This window comes from Nuphar pumila, chromosome 16, assembly GCF_984573655.1.
Source record: "Nuphar pumila chromosome 16, dmNupPumi1.hap1.1, whole genome shotgun sequence".
NCBI lineage: Eukaryota > Viridiplantae > Streptophyta > Magnoliopsida > Nymphaeales > Nymphaeaceae > Nuphar > Nuphar pumila.
Window position 1 is genome coordinate 87477722 of NC_143264.1, and position 17197 is coordinate 87494918.

The following is a 17197-nucleotide window of genomic DNA, read 5'->3' on the forward strand; positions in this document are numbered from 1 at the left end:
ACTGGTTTATTTTCATTCGATAAATTTAAAATTGTTAGGTTGTTTTTTTTTCACTCATTTCTGTTCATGTTTTCGTGGATGGTGCATGTTGGTTTCCATGGACACGGTTGCTATTTAATTTGCTTCTGTTGTCGGCATGCATGCAAGTCCACTAATTTGACTGCATTAATATTCTTTTTTTATTGGAGTGACTGCATTAATTTTCTTAAAGAATCATATTTGTCGAGATAAATTTGAAATTGATTTGGCTCGCTCATCAGGAGTGCAATTGTGCTTACAGAACAAAAGCAAGGGTGAAGGCTGCACCTTCTGGGTTTAGAATTAGGTTATGAGGTTACCGTCCGTCGCTGCACTCGGATGGAGTTCATAGTTGAGATGGATGTCCATGAAGCCAATCGCCAACCGTGTAAAACTGAAAAGTCCCTGGTGTTCTGCTAGGAACAAGGCACAGGATAGGGTCCTTTCAGCCACGGCGATTGAGCTCAGGCAAAGACTCCCACCAAACGGAGTCTCATAAAGACAAATGCAGAAGGCATTCGAGTAAAACCCTTAGTTGAGAGGCGACAGGCCATTCGCCAACTACCGGTGGCGTGCAGGGCAACAGTTTTACCCGTCTTCTTCACTGTAAAAAGTTTTAAGAAACAACAAAGATAGTTCTAACATCAAAGTTACACAAGAAAAGTAGCCACGTTAACATTAGTGCACACTTCATTGTGATGAAAAGCACTGTTATTATTGCATGCAATCATTCAATAAAATTACATGTACATAAAATTGGGAATTTACTTAAAAATATACACAAATTGATTGAAAGGCCGCAAAGGCAAATGGCAGTGGAAGGACCTCCAACGAGAAGAACCATGTTGGGCTATCTAAAAGGAATATTCTTAAATTTCATCCACCAGATCAAGTTTCTGATCTTAAATGTGGAAGTAATTCACCCCAGCATTGCAAAATGAAAAACAAACAGAAGTAATTCACTGAACATGAAGATTTTGTATTTCAATTTGTAATGCTTTTAGTTTTTCTCCTATTTCCAGAATTTCTTCATGAATACCTGACAAGTGATTTAGTCTACATTGCAATGCATCGATGTATGGCCTGCTAATATATTCAACAAACAGTTCAAGATTATCTATTGACTGCACAAGGTCTTTCTGCATTGCCTCTTCAAATTCATGCGCCAAGGAATTCGCTGCTCTCTCTACCTTGTTTATCACCACCTTGCGACTAGCCGGAAAATTTGAAATAGCTAAGAAACTGCCATATATTAGAAAAAGGTAAATTAAATAACTAAACGGCACTCAGTGCTTTAAGACACTATATCAAACAGTTGCATCATCTGGTGTTTGTCATAAGAGAACAATTAATGAATCTAAGATGACAGATCCTTTCTATGAAAGACTTACAGTTAAATATTTACATGAAGGTGGAAGAGGGATCTAGAAAAAAACAATTATAAGCTGACAGTTGAGATGACAGATTCTTTTCATGAAAGATTGACAGATAAATATTTACATGAAGGTGGAAGAGGGATCTAGAAAAAAAAATTATAAGTTGACAGTTATTTTCAAAATCTGATAACAGGGACAAAATAATTTTCCAAAAATAACCACAACCTCACAAGGGTTCTGGGAAGACAAACTTTCTTTCGTTAGTGTTGGACAATAGAAGCCTAAAAGATAATTTCTTCTTAAATAGGTCTGCCTCCACCAATTAAATGATTAGGAATGGAGTCATATGACTAGCATAGAGATATGTTTGGAAGTGGGAAAATGATAAGAAAAAAAGCAAGTGGAAAAGAAAAAGGTTTCCAAATAAAAGCAAATTTCTAATATGATTTTTTTCTACAAATCTGTTTTTTCATATGAAAGATTTCTCTCTCTCTCTCTCTCTCCCTCTCTCTCTCTCACACACACACACACACACACATGGCACACAAATAAAAGAAAGTTTTTCATAGAGAAATCTTCAAAGAGAAAGTTTTTCATAGAGAAATCTTCAAAATCACACCTTCACACATGGCACACAAATAAAAGAAAGTTTTTCATAGAGAAATCTTCAAAATCACATCCTACTTTTTAGCAATAATAAAAAACATACCTCAGTTTTACAAATTTTTAAAAAGGCACCGAAACTTTCTCAAGGTTAATCAAAATCCTTCAAGCTGTCACCTGGGTACGGGTGCAGGTGTGGGTACGGGTATGGGTATGGGTATGGGTACGGAGGGTACGACACGACAATTCCAAAAAATATGGGTATGGGGACACATTGACGTCAACCCATCTTTTTCAATTTGGATCGGAAGTCGACTGACCTATATACATTTGGGTTGACGTCAATATGAATCTAGACCTAGCCAAGAATCCATATTGACTAGTGTCATGTATGGGGTGAAATCCAAATGGACATGGATATGAGTTTGGATCATGAGTCCAACCCAGACCCATAATCCATCAATAACTTATTTAAAACAAAAAAAAATTTATAACTTTAAGAAACATATATATATATATATATATATATATATAGTAGTTATGTTAGGGTGGAGTTCTACCTTTGGTAGAACTCTACCCCAAAACAACACTTAACCATCTAGAGGGGGCTGTCACCCCGTAAGGAAGAAAACTCCCTCATCATAAAAAGGAGAGATTAAGCCTCTCTCTCATAAACACCTAGCTGAAAGAAAAGAAAAGAGAGAGAAAAAGGAGAGAGAGAGAGAGAGAAGAGCATCTTCAACGTCTCCTTCTTCCTCTAAGTTTTGTTTTTTGCAGATCTGAACGCAAGGTATGGGATTCTTTCTCCCTCAACCAGGAGATAAGCATGAGTCCAATCATGCATGGGTTTAAGAAAAACTTGTTTATGAAATCCAAACTGGTATTGACAGGGTTGGGTTACAGAAGGCTGGAAAAAAATCGCAGCCTGCATAACTGCGTTTGAAATAAATTTTCTGTCTATGATCAGTCCAACACCAATGAGAGTTGGGTTTGGACAGATCTGAGGTTCGATTCATACCTAACAGGGTAACAACCTGTTAGTTTTAGGGTGCTGTTATATTTTTTTAATTTCTGCAGATTTATGTCAGTCTTGCTAAGATTTAGATACATTGTTATGCTATAGTTTGAATGGGTACCTTTAATGGTAACCCCAGTCCACAAGAACTAACACACACACACACATATATATATATATATATATATATATCCGTTTTGTTATGATTGATTTCTGCTGGGTTTATAAGTTGAGACTTGAGAATTTGTCCAAGAATCACCTGAGTATTGGGTTTATGGACTAAGACCCATTAGACTTCAACGTGTGGGCTGATGCAAATTCAGTTTTTATTTAGGACCAAATTAGCGTGATTCAAAAACTTAGTTGTACATAAATCTTTTTAATTCCTTTATGTATTCCGAAAAAAACTGTATTTAGCATATGTCGTATCCATATGCGCAGTCCGTTCACTTTTTGTAATACCTGCGAATTTGTTTCATTTTAGCTTTTAAATTCTAGCAAAATTTAAGTTAAATTCAGCCAAAATTCAAGAGTTTAAGTTGAACTAAGATGCTAGTCAGGTCCGTTATGAGCCGTACATCTCATAGGAGATCGGATTTGGTGATTTCGGTTATGGGTTGATTCAGAAAATGCATTTTTTAAAATTGACTGGCCTCCATTATGGATTTCCCAACTTGGATAAGGTTCAAAATTTGGTTGTAATAATTGACCAGGCTATGTTTTGGACTCAAACTAGGTTCTTTATGATACCCAGAGGGTCACGCCCAGCCCAGTGGGGTACCATGTGCCTACGTGATGGCCCACAAGAGTTCACGGGTGGCCAATGACTTTTATGGATTTTGGATAAGTCATATTCAAATCCAAAGCTCAGTACTTGGATCCAACATTGATTTGGACTTCATTTATGGATATGGACCTTTAATTTGAGTGTTGGATATAAAATTAATGATTGGTACCTAGATCTAATCCAACTTAGATTGGATTCGGTCTAGGGTTTTCGGATTTAGATCACTTGGATTGGACCCAAGTGGGGTGCCACCTAGGTGGGGCCCACTTTATCTTCTAGAGACCTCATGTAAGAGGTTCTCTAATTAAATCCTAGAAGGCGCTAGAGAGGGTGGGATGCCCCCTCTAGTGGACCCCACATTTAATTAAAAATAAAAATTTTATTCTAGAAAAACTCGCAAGAGACACCTAAGGGGTTTAAGATTCTTTTAAAAGAAGACTCACTTAGAGAGTCTTCTAGGTGGGAGGTCACCTAGTGGGTCCCACCTATAGTTAGTTGGAGATAGAATTCTATCTCTAGAAGCAAGAGGGAGACCCAATAGGAGGAGACACCCCCCCTATTGTGCTATTTAAACCCATTCTCCCAATTGAAGTGTATATCTTCCTCTCTTCTTCCTCAAATCTCCTCCTTCCTCCAATCCTTAGAGGTAGTCCAGACCATGGTTGCCAGTTGAGGAAGCGGGAGCGGGAGCGGGAAGCGAGATACTTTCAAAATTTTAGGAAGCGGGAAGTGTGGGACCACTTAGGAGTGAATCGGGAATCGTCTCGAAAGCGACCAAGGAAGCGAACCGGAAGCGACCTAGGAAGTGAGGGGGAAGCGAAAAAAAAAATACAAAAAAAAAAAATTGAAAAAATGGGGGAAGCGTGCGCTTTCCATTTAAAAAGGGTACTTCCCCGCGCGTTTCGGAAGCGCGCTTCCCCACTTACCTAGGCGCTTTCGGTAACTCTGGTCCAGACCAAGGTTGCCAAACTAGGAAGCGAAAGCAGGAAACAATACGGGAAGTGGAAGCAAGAAGCGAAGCATTTTAAAATTTATAAGAAGCGGGAAGCGAAGTATCAATTTAAAAGCAAAATATTAAAAAAAATGAAGCAATATGGTAATTGAATAGGAATCGAACAAGAAACAAATAAAAACTAAAATAAAATTGATCATTCTTATATTTCATGATTTTTCAGTAAAAGAGTTAAATTTTTGTTAAAATCTAACAAAAATGGTTACTAATTTAAAGAAAGTACATGAAAAGTGAGTGAAAGAGAGAGAAAATACATGAAAATCATGAAAAGAAACATGAGAAAAGCATATAGGAAGCATAGACCATGTGTGTGAGAAGCATAGAAAAAGTGTGGGGGAATCAAGATTCCCATAAAGTTTCGGAAGCGAGGAGTATCTCGCTTCCGAAGTGAATTTCCGGGAAGCAAGCTTCCCACCGACCTAAGAAGCTTCCAGTAACTTTGGTCCAAACCTCTATTAGAGACCTGCAACTACCTTGGTGAAGGTCTAAAATAACTCGAAAGGAGGTGCGCGTGGAGGAAAAAACGACGATTTAGTTGCGGAAAAAGCGTTTTCGGTAGGAGATTTTTAATTACATGGTGTTCGATTTCAGTATGCATTGACATACCTTCTTTTGATCCAGAGCTTGAATCTACATGTGATCTATGCCTAGAAAGTCTATGGCTATTGAATCTACATGAAAAAGATTTTCGAAAAACCAAAACAGTGTTTTGGTAGATCGGTTTTGAGAAAAACGATTTTAGAAAAGGGAAAATCGATTTTTGTAGAATGGTTTTTTTGTTTGATTCAGATTGTTGTGAGCATGTTAATGGATTATATCATATTAGAAAAGAGAATATTGATGTCATCATGTCTGTAATATCATGATTTTATATTTTCTGTATTCAAGTTATAACAACTCCGCCTGTGTATAACTGTTTAGTTATACACTGCCGGTCCCAAGCCCGAATAAAGGAGGAGGGTTGCGGTAGGCCTGTGACAGCCAGCATAAAAACTTTGTCATATCCTATGAAAATGAACCAATATGAGAATTTCGTTGGGGCGTTCCCTACTGAGCGACGCGCTGTACTCTCTAGGCCCGGAGGCAGTGATAAATGGGCAAGGGTTGCTAGGTCGTCGCCCAAAAGCGACGCGTCACACCGGCGCCCGGGTGTGGTGTCAAATAGGCAAGGGTTCCCTCACTTTGTTGGACGGGTGGGGGTAAAGAAGTTAGTCCAAGACCATAAAATTAGGTTAGCCACTTGGAACATAGGGTCTTTAACTGGTAAGTTGGTAGAGTTAGTAGATGTTATGTGTAGGAGAAAGATTGATATTTTATGTCTTCAAGAGACCAAATGGGTAGGTGAGAAAGCTAAAGTGATAGAACCTTGGGGATATAAGATTTGGTATACAGGAATAAATAGGAATAGGAATGGCTTAGGGATTGTTATGAGTCGTCAGTTTATAGATAATGTAGTTGAGGTCCGTAGGAAGGGTGATAGAATTTTACTTATTAAATTAGTGTTAGGTACGGATATTATTAATATTATTAGTGTTTATGCACCTCAAGTAGGTTTAGATGATTCCATTAAGCATCAATTTTGGGAAGATTTAGATGGAGTAGTACAAGGGATATCTTATGGAGAAAAGCTTTTCATCGGCGGTGACCTTAATGGACATGTAGGCATTAGTAGGGATGGATTTGAGAGTATCCATGGAGGCTATGGTATAGGAGAAAGAAATAAAAGTGGAGAAAGGATTTTAGATTTTTGTTTGTCCTATGATATGATCTTAGCAAACACTTGGTTTAGGAAGAGGGAGTCTCACCTAGTAACATTTAAAAGTGGGGTTAATACGAGTCAGATAGATTTTTTCCTACTTAGAAAGAGAGATAGGGGTTGTTGCATCGATTGTAAGGTTATACCGGGAGAAAGTGTAGCTGCACAACATAGAGTCTTAATTTTAGATCTTAGAATTAGACAATGCCGCAAAAGGGATAGACATAGGATAGATCCTAAAATTAAGTGGTGGGCACTGAAAGGAGCTAAACAAGGAATGTTTGTAGAGCAGGTAGTTAAGGAAGCTGATTGGTGTGTCGAGGAGGATTCAGAATCAATGTGGAATAAGATAGCGGGTGGCATGAGAAAAGTGGCTAAGGAGGTATTGGGTGAGTCTAAAGGCGGTGCACCACTAGGTAAGGATACATCATGGTGGAACGAGGATGTCAAATTAACGATTAAGGTTAAAAGAGAGTGTTATAGAAATCTAAGTAAGAGTCGGGATAATGAGAATTTGGAGAAGTATATGATAGCAAAGAAGGAAGCTAAAAAAGTAGTTCGAAACGCGAGGGCTAAGGTATATAAGGAGGTTTATGACAAGTTGGATACCAAAGAAGGCGAGAAGGATATTTATAGGCTTGCAAAGATGAGAGATAGGAAATCGAAGGATTTGGGTATGGTTAGATGTATCAAAGATGAAACGCAAAGGGTTTTAGTCAAAGATGAGGAGATTAAGGAGAGATGGAAAGATTATTTTGATAAGCTATTTAATGATAGTCATGCTCAAGATCTTGGAGACTTATCCATTCTTTTTCATGAGATTAATCGTGACTTCATGCGCAAGATTCAAAAGAAAGAAATTGCAGAGGCTTTGAAGAAAATGAAATCAAGAAGGGCAGTTGGCCCAGATGGTATACCTATCGAGGCTTGAAAATGCTTGGGAGAGAAAGGTTTAGAATGGTTGACAAATCTTTTTAACTTGATTTGGCGAACAAATAAGATGCCTAATGAGTGGAGGAAGAGTACTTTGGTGCCTTTATATAAGAATAAGGGTGATATACAAGATTGCACAAACTATCGTGGTATAAAACTCATGAGTCATACTATGAAACTTTGGGAGAGGGTGATTGAGTCTAGGTTGAGGAAGGTTGTCATGATATCGGAGAATCAATTTGGTTTTATGCCTGGAAGATCAACTATGAAAGCTATACATCTTCTTAGACAACTTAGTGAAAGATATAGAGAGAGGAACAAAGATTTGCATATGGTTTTTATTGATTTAGAGAAAGCATACGATAGAGTACCTAGGGACGTTCTCTGGTGGACAATGATGAAGAAAGGTGTTTCTCTCAAGTACATTAGAATAATTAAAGATATGTATGAAGGAGTAGTAACCAATGTCCGCACTTGTGGAGGGGTGACAACCAATTTTCCAATAACGGTTGGGTTACATCAAGGATCTGCTTTAAGCCCTTTCCTATTTGCGATAGTGATGGATGAGCTTACGAGATCAATTCAAGAAAATGTACCGTGGTGTATGTTGTTTGCTGATGATATTGTTTTGATTGATGAGTCTAGAGCTGGGGTTAATGCTAAGTTAGAATTATGGAGACAGACATTGGAAGCTAGAGGTTTTAAGTTGAGTAAGAGTAAGACTGAATATATGGAATGTCGGTTTAGTAAGCAACGAAGTAGTGATGGGAGTGTAGTGAAGCTTGGTGAGCAAGAAATACCGGTGAATGATTATTTCAAATATTTGGGATCCATCATTCAAAAGTATGGAGAAATTGATGAAGATGTAAATCATAGGATAAAGGTTGGGTGGATGAAATGAAAAAGTGCAACTGGAGTGCTGTGCGATCGTAGAATGCCATTGCGATTGAAGGAAAAGTTTTATAGGACGACTATTAGACTCGCTTTACTATATGGTACGGAATGTTGGGCTGCCAAGAGACATCATATTCAAAAAATGAGTGTAGCTGAGATGCGGATGCTTAGATGGATGTGTGGAAATACTATAAAAGATAAGATTCGGAACGAGGAGATACGTAAGAAGGTAGGTGTTGCACCCATTGAAAATAAGATGCGAGAGAATCGTTTACGGTGGTTTGGACATATTCGGCGAAGGCCTAATGATGCTCCAGTTAGAAGGTTGGAGAAATGGGAAAATATATTAGTTAAAAGAGGTCGGGGTAGGCCTAGGAAGACTTGGATGGAGATGATAGGAAAGGATATGAATGCTTTGAACCTCACCGAGGACATGGCATTGGATAGAAATGATTGGAGGAAAAGGATTCATGTGGAAGACCCTAAATGAATTTCTTTTTTGGTTCATATCGCTGACCCCAATTGTTTTGGGATGAAGGCGTAGTTGTTGTTGTTGTTGTATTCAAGTTATAACATTATCTAACGTGATGAATTGTGTTTTAATGCCACGTTTAGCCTATGTATCATGATTTCGTTAAGAGTTATGATAACTCTGGAGTGCTGTTCACGTTTGTGACCCGACCAATGTTCAAAATAATTTTTTTTCTCTTAGAATTTGGATTAGGAAAAAATAAATAAAAATACCGTGATGTTCTAAACATCCAGGGTTTAATACTAGCATGTTATTTTGTTTGATTTGAGTCTGTTTTGAGGGAGAAATGCCCCCTGTAAGTGAGCACAATTTTCTAGCTTTGGTTACAGAGCTTACCAGTTATTTTAAAAGCCCTGAAAACCTATTATTATTTACATAACTAGTTGCATTAATTTTAAGAAAACTAGAAAGATAATTAGTTGGGCACATGGGAACTTGTTAATTATTTATTATTGACCTAATTAGTTGCAGTAATTAGTTGGGTTTGGGTCGGGTAGGGCCCGACCCGCTTCATATTGGCCCAATGGGCCAATGGTTCAGGTCATGGGTTGCTCTTCAAACTCGAGCCCGTTAAGAATCAGACCAAAGCCTGACTGTACCATCACCAGGCTGGGCCACACTTAAAGCCTGGCAGGCTGAGCTCTAAACGGGCCCAAGCCTGGGCCTGGCCTGATGCCCACCCCTAGAGCCTATTACATGTACAAAATTACCACAATAACCCTAAAGGGTATGATATATATATATATATATATATATATATATATATATATATATATATATATATATATATGAATCAATACATTTTAACATACATCGGGTGTGTGCTTGAGTGATTTGTAGTGAGGATGAGTTGTACATTTTTTATTAATAAAATTATTCATTTTATTTCATTTCTTGGCATTCTTGTGAATGTACAAATATGTTGATTATTTTTGTCTATGTTTATGCTTTAGCCCCTTTTTGTTTTCCATTTGCTTGTGTCTAGAGTTTCATGCTACTTTGTGACACATTTTCCACCTCGAACGATACAAATAATCAATGGCAGTGTTTTCCCCCTTTCCTATAAGGCAAAATCATACTTATTTCTGTCTTACAGCCGTTATAAGAAAGCAGTCCTTGATAAAGAACACTCTTGGTCATAGGAAGTTGGTGTGCTGCTGTAAAAGAACGATGGGTTGAGAGAGAGAGAGAGAGAGAGAGAGAGAGAGAGAGAGAGAGAGAGAGAGAGAGAGAGAGAGATCGGTAAATTTAAGGTATTGACCCAACTTGAGTAAAAAATAACCCAAGCCAGTTTGATGGAAACTTGTTATGATTGACTGAGAGAAAACTTAGGTGTGTCTGACATTTCCAAAATCTTAGGTGCCTTTCTTATTATTGCAAAAAGTTAGGTGTGTGTTTTGAAAATTTCCCCTTTTCAAATGTAAACTTTTTCATTGTAGAGGCTTGCCTTACAATACAAGAAGTTGAAAAAGAAAAAAGGGAACATGACTCGGCATAAAAAAGACACAAGAATGTAACTAATAAAAAAGTCATGAAATAGAACTATCAATCTATAAACACTAAAGGAAACAGAAAATATTTAAATGGTAAAAAAACAAAAAGAGAAGACGACAAGTATCATGGACAGGACAAGTCATCATTACCCGCCCGCAGAACAAAAGGCAAGAGCAAGAAGATCCTCCACTGTGGTTGGTAAAACAGATGTCAAAAGAGAAGCCGATAAACCAGCAGCACCAAGACCTCCAATAGTACCCAAAACCTAAAATAATATTGATATTGAGATAAAAGTATAAGTAGATACCAAGTACTGAATCCCTGGAATTAATTTCAATGACTGACTGAAAAAATTAATATGACAAAAAAACCTTAATATGAAATTGAAGTAACAGAGGGCAGCAAACCCAGAGGTTTGTTGACCAAAACCAGAATAATACTTGCGACTTCATATGATACCCAGGGACACTGAATGGGTGCTCTGAGAATATACAGCAGCTACAAAGCCGTAACTAACAGTTCAGTTTAAATCAATACCAAATGATATAGCCTCTAAATGGATTAGAACAGTATACCAGAATTCCTGACCCAATTAAATAAAGGCAAAAGAAGTTATCATATCAATTGCACATGTTCATCAGCACAATCACATCTTTCCTATGGATTGCAGAGGTGTTTAGGAAATTAAAGACAGTGCTTAATACCAACATTTCTTTCTTTCTTTTATTTTTAGATGAAATAAATCCATTGAAAGGTGAAAAAGAAGGGTTATGAGAGATCACTCCAAACATTAAAGCAATGTAAGAGTAGAATAAAACAGTTCTATTCTAGGCATTTTCATCCAATCAAGATTAGTCATTGCCAACTGATTTGGTGCAATGAAACACATCCTCCTGGATCTTCTGATGAATCACTTGTAACGAAGTATGCGGAAAGATAAAGAATGCTAAAAAGGCATTCACAATGTCCAACAATGGACAAATACACAAAGAGGATGATAGCCAAGTCCACTATGGGACAATACACACACAAGCTTTAAGAAAAGCACAAGCTAAAATATAAAATCTCTTTATTGAGAGAGAAAGCACTAAGGCTTGAAGAAATACAAGGGGCTACACCCCTATTTATACAAATGAAATGGGATAAAAAAGGGAGGCCAAAAGGGGGCTCCCAAAGAGTCGTTGGGAGCCCCCAACGACTCTATTGTGGGGCCCCTATTTGGGGTGAAATAAAATAACAAAAAGAAAAACAGAAAATAAAGAAAACAAAAAATAGTTGTTTAATAAAACAACTGTGAAAAGACTATAACACCCCTATCGGGTATTATAGTATTATATATATATATATATATATATATATATATGATTTAACATCACTTCCATGCTTGATGAGGAATCCTTAAGGACCCGCTGGTTTCTCTCCAGCCACACTTCTCACCACGCAGACATCAGCACCACTTCCAAACCTTCAGCCAATTTTCAGATCTAATATCATTCCCAGGCCCAAATAACAAACCCCTGAAATTCAATGTGACCAACTCCTTCACACTGATACCAGGCCAAGAAAGATTAAAAGGAGTCGGAAAGAAATGGCACTCTGATAGAGATGCATCTCACTCTCTTTCCCACAACCACATGTAATGCAGCAGTTGGCCAGCTGAACACCTGAATTCTTAAAATTATTGAAGTGTTTAAACAACCTCAAACAAAACTCCAAGCTTGCATCCTAGTGCAATGCGATGACATCAACTCCAAATAGGATACCTTGGGAAAAAGTCCATACCTGGTTCCAGCTGAGCCAAGTAGAAAGACGCGACAGAAAAGAAACAACCTTATAAATCGTCAACATGAGGTTGTCTACAAAGCTCGAGATGCCCTACTAGACGGCAGGTTTGTAGGGCATGCCTAATCCTCAAATTTCAGATCCTCAGGAATTTGCAAAACATGATGAACCAGCCACAAACAAACGACCAGCAATCACCAACCTTACAATCAGGGAACCTGAACAGCCGGAAGAGGTTAGGAGACAAGTACTTAGTGGTGTGTTTCCATCCATCAATTCAATAATTGGGTAGCACCTTAAGTCAAACCATTGTTAAAATATGTATATATATATATATATATATAACTATATTTCTGTTATGTAATTTGTACTTCCCATCAGGGGCATTTTTGTCTTTTCACTCTTGTAATAGGTATTGTCCATTAGGGACAGTTTTATCTTTTGTATTTATTTTCTTCATATTTTTTTTTGTCTTTTAGATACTGTGTGAGGCGCTATTTAGAGTCGTTGGGAGCAATCCCAACAGTCATATTTATGATCATTGGGAGCTCCCAACGACTCTATTAGGAGCTCCCCAAGGTCCTCTACTTGTATATAAAGGGTCTGTTTGCCCCATCTTGTAATCTATGCTTATGCTAAGCATGTTGGTGATCGATACAATAATATTTTTTTATCTCTTTGTGTTCTTGTTAAGCTCTTTGAAGCTTTTGTATGCACTTTGTGCTTGTGTAGTGCCTTAGTGCCTTTGTATTGTCCCATAGTGGACTAGTGCATGTGCTTGTGCACGTTGTATTTCCTGCTTCTGTTTGTTTCATTACATGGTATCAAAGCCATAGTACTCTTGGACCTTTAAAGTGTGACCATCACGTGATCGTGCGAAAGGGCTCATGAGGTTGTGGTGATTGTGGTGCCCAAGAGAACATGTTTTCTCTCTCTCTCTCTCCTAACGTTTCTCATAGAGCATGATTCCAAGATTGATCTATCTTTCAAATTAAATGGATCAAACTACATGATGTGGGCCTCTGCCATGGAGAACAACCTTAAAGGAAAAAAACTTTAGGGATATGTAATGGGCACTATCCCCAAACCTCAACTTGTGCTCACAAAAGTAAAAAGAGATTAAGAGAAGGCTCTTAAAGGAGATGATAATGCTAAAGTCATTCGCGACTATCAAGCCAAAAGAAAAGATTGGGAGAGTAACCATGCCAAGATCCTTGCATGGTTTATGAACAATATTGATATTAAAATATGTGCCAACATTGCAAAGTTTAGAAAGGCCAATGAAACTTGGTCTTTCATTAAAATGAATGTATATTCAAAAGGATCTTGCAAGATAATTTTTCTTTCAAGAGAAAATAAGAAACATCAAACAAGGGGACACGAGTATTCGGGATTATTTTAGTGCACTATCCCCTATATGGGATGAGTTGACACTTCTTGAACCCAAGTGGGTTTCTAGTGAAGACGTGGAGCTAAGAAGAAAACAAATGGAAAAATAACACTTTTTCTAATTTTTACATGGGCTTCACCCCAAATTTGAACAAGTGAAAATATGTGCCAACATTGCAAAGTTTAAAAAGGCCAATGAAACTTTGTCTTTCATTAAAGGAACATATACTCAAAAGGATCTTGCAAGAGAAAATAAGAACCATCAAACAAGAGGACATGAGTCTGCAATTATTTTAGTGCATTATCCCCTCTATGGGATGAGTTGACACTTCTTGAACCAAGTAGGTTTAAGAACACAAATGAAAAAAAAACACTTTTTCTAATTTTTGCATGGGCTTCGCCCCAAATTTGAACAAGTGAAATCGTCATTTCTTCATAAATCCTCGCCTTTACCTCTTGAGGATGTCATTGTTGAAGTTTGCCAATAGGAGACTCGTCTTAGAATGACAAAAATTGGAGATAAAGTGTTGCTACTTTCTAGGCCCGACAACAATGTAAAGACCTACAAAACCTCCACACTATGGGAGGCAAAAGAACTATGGTAAAAGAAAATTTGTTATTTGTCACTTTTGCAATGAGTTGGGATACATCAAACGAGCTTATCCAAAACTCAATGGTACTGTCAAGAACAAAGTGACTTCCATTGGGGAATCCACACTCAAGATACAGGAGACAAGCAAAAAAGGAGACCTTAAAAATACTTTCTCTCTCTTTCTCTCTCTCTCTCAACTAACAGACACTTTAACAAATTCTCAAATCCTCATCTACATCGGGTACCACCATTGCTTCTTCCTCTCCTCCAGATATGTGTTCTTCGATCATTAACTTGGGAGCCTCTTTTTGTATGACCCCTCATGAGAACTATCTTTTCGATATATGCACAAACTCAAAATTTTCTTATATTTCAATTGCAGATAGGGCTTCTTTAAAAATTAAAAGTATTGAAACTTTAGACTCAAAAACTCCTCAAAATTTATTTGTTCCAAAAGTTAGAATAGTTCCCAAACTTAACTTAAATCTTTTCACGATTTCTCAAATAGCCAACCATGGACGTGAAATCTCTTTCCCACCAAAAGGTTGCACCGTGCAGGATCTTCAGTCCAGGAAGTGGATTGGGCAAGGTCATAGGAGAGATCTTTACTACATGATTTTTTTGTCTATTCCTCCTTCTAAGTCATTTTGTAATAATGTCTAAGAAAAATATACTAAAATTTGGCATAAGAGACTTGCACATCCTAACATTTCAAAGATGTATCTTCTTTCTTTTTTGGAGACTTGTAGGAATGAAAAAGATATTACTCGTAAAGATTGTATTTTTGGGAAAATGAAATCCATATTGTTTCCTCATAGAACCTTTGTTTCAAAGAGACCTTTTAAATTAGTGCACTCGGATGCATGGGGACCCTCTCTGGTCATATCAAAGGGTGGTTACTCTTATTATATTTTTTTCGTTGATGACTTTACAATATATGCATGGGTCTACTTTCTTAATTTAAAATCAGATATATTCTTTCTTTAAAGAATTTCATATGATGATTACAAATCAATTTCACAGTGATATTTCAATTCTTTGATCTGACTCAGGAGGTGAGTATTTGCCAAATGATTTTCAAGATTATTTGAGATAAATGATATTTGTCACCAAAGATCTTGTCCTAGAACTCTTCAACAAAATGGGTTAGCAGAAAGAAAACATAGGCATTTAATGAAAACCACTATAACCCTACTTATTTCTAAAAATGTTCCTAAGAAAATTTTGGCCGAAGCCGTTTTGACTTCAACATACTTGATAAATAAAATGCCTTCTTTGCAAAATGTTTCTCCATTAGAAAAATTGTTTAAAATGTAACCCGATTTCAAAAGACCGTATTTTTGGTGGTAAATGCTTTGTGCTTTCCCATAAAAGGGATAAGTTATCACCAAAGGCTATTGAATGTGTCTTTATGGGACATGGTAACAATAAAAAAGTGTATCAATGTTTTGACACTAAAAACAACAAACTTTATGTGTCCAAAGATGTAACCCTCTTGGAAAATGAAAATGAATTTGATGAAGAGAATAATAAAGAAGTAGATTATGCATTCTTGTTTGATCTCCTCTTAAGGCAAGAAATTGATTCTTGTGAATCAAATGATTGTGAGGTAAATTTTGATGATGATAATGTTTATGAACATGCTTTAGATAATAATGCTCTTGATAAGAGTCACAATAATGGTTCTTTAGAATTGTCTTTTGTTAATGACCACTTAATAGAAAACCCTTCTCAAAATGTTCAAGTTTATACCCGTTGGATACATGGAGACCAAACATATGCTTTTGAAAAATATTCTTAAGATCTTTCAAAAAATGAAACACCCAGTCAAGATGTGTCTCTAGAGAACACCACACTTAGAAAATCTCACAGAATTTCCAATCCACCAAATTGGTTTGTATCCTATGAAATTTTCTCACCAAACTATATTTATTCCTATTACAAACCCTCTCATTATAATAAAGCCAAAAATAGTGCTCATTGGGTTGAAGCTATAACATAGAATTAGAAGGCCTTCGAAAGGCCCATACTTGGGAAATAGCGAATTTACCCTTAGAAAAGAAACCCACAGGTTGCAGGTGGGTGTTTAAGGTTAACACTAAAAGTAATGGAACTCTCGAAAGATAATGCTAGATTAGTTGCCAAAGGTTACTCACAAGAATATGAAATTGATTATGAATAAACCTTTGCACTTGCAACTAGGATGACTAGCGTTAGAACTCTTATGGCCGCTGCATCCATTAAAAAATGGTCTATTTACCAATCAGATCTAAAAAATGATTTTCTTAATGGTGATCTTAGTGAAGAAGTTTACATGGATCCACCTCCGAGATTTACTATTGAAAAGAACAAAAAATTTAAAACTAAGAAAGACATTATCTAGTCTTAAACAAGCCCCTAAAGCTTGGTATGACAAATTTAGTAATGTTATGATAAGTTTGAGTTTTTGGTCTTGTTATACTAACATTGCTCTCTTTGTTAAGTATACAAGAACAAATATCATAATATTGTTGTTGTATGTAGATGATATGATAATTACAAGAAGTGATAAAAATGGAGTTAGTCAAATTAAAAATGTTTTAAAAGAAAATTTTGATGTCTGATTTGGGTTTTCTGAGATATTTTCTAGGTATTGAGGTCGCCTATTCTCTTAGAGGTTATATCTTATCCCAAATGAAACTGACAACTGACATTTGTGCCAAGTTAGGGATTTCAGATGATAAGAAGGTGGAGACTCCTGAAGTTGTCAATGTAAAATTAAGGCTTGAAGATGAGATACTACTAGAAGATCCCATAACATATCGACAATTGATTGGATCTCCCCCTCTGCACATGAGTATTGTACTAAGGATTATTAGATATATTAAGAATTCAATAAGCAAAGGGTTTTTTCTTATCCTCATCCTCCTCTCTAGATTTACTTTCTTATATTGATGTTGACTGAGGAGGAAATCCTAATGATTGGACCTCAACCACTGGTTTCTATGTATTTTTATGTGACTCTCTGATATCTT

The 17197-nt window shown here is 36.8% G+C and overlaps 1 protein-coding gene across 1 annotated transcript in view; it reads right to left on the reverse strand.

Moving 5' to 3' along the window:
- Positions 1-711: 711 nt before the first annotated feature.
- FZL (FZO-like protein) overlaps positions 712-17197 on the reverse strand; it is a 74550-nt gene continuing 58064 nt past the window's right edge. Inside the window, exons 7-8 of the mRNA XM_089992505.1 lie at positions 10570-10685; positions 712-1260 (exon numbers count right to left, since the gene is read on the reverse strand). Coding sequence (XP_089848631.1) covers positions 978-1260; positions 10570-10685 — 399 coding nt within the window. The 3' untranslated portion in view covers positions 712-977. The remainder of the gene's footprint in view (positions 1261-10569; positions 10686-17197) is intronic.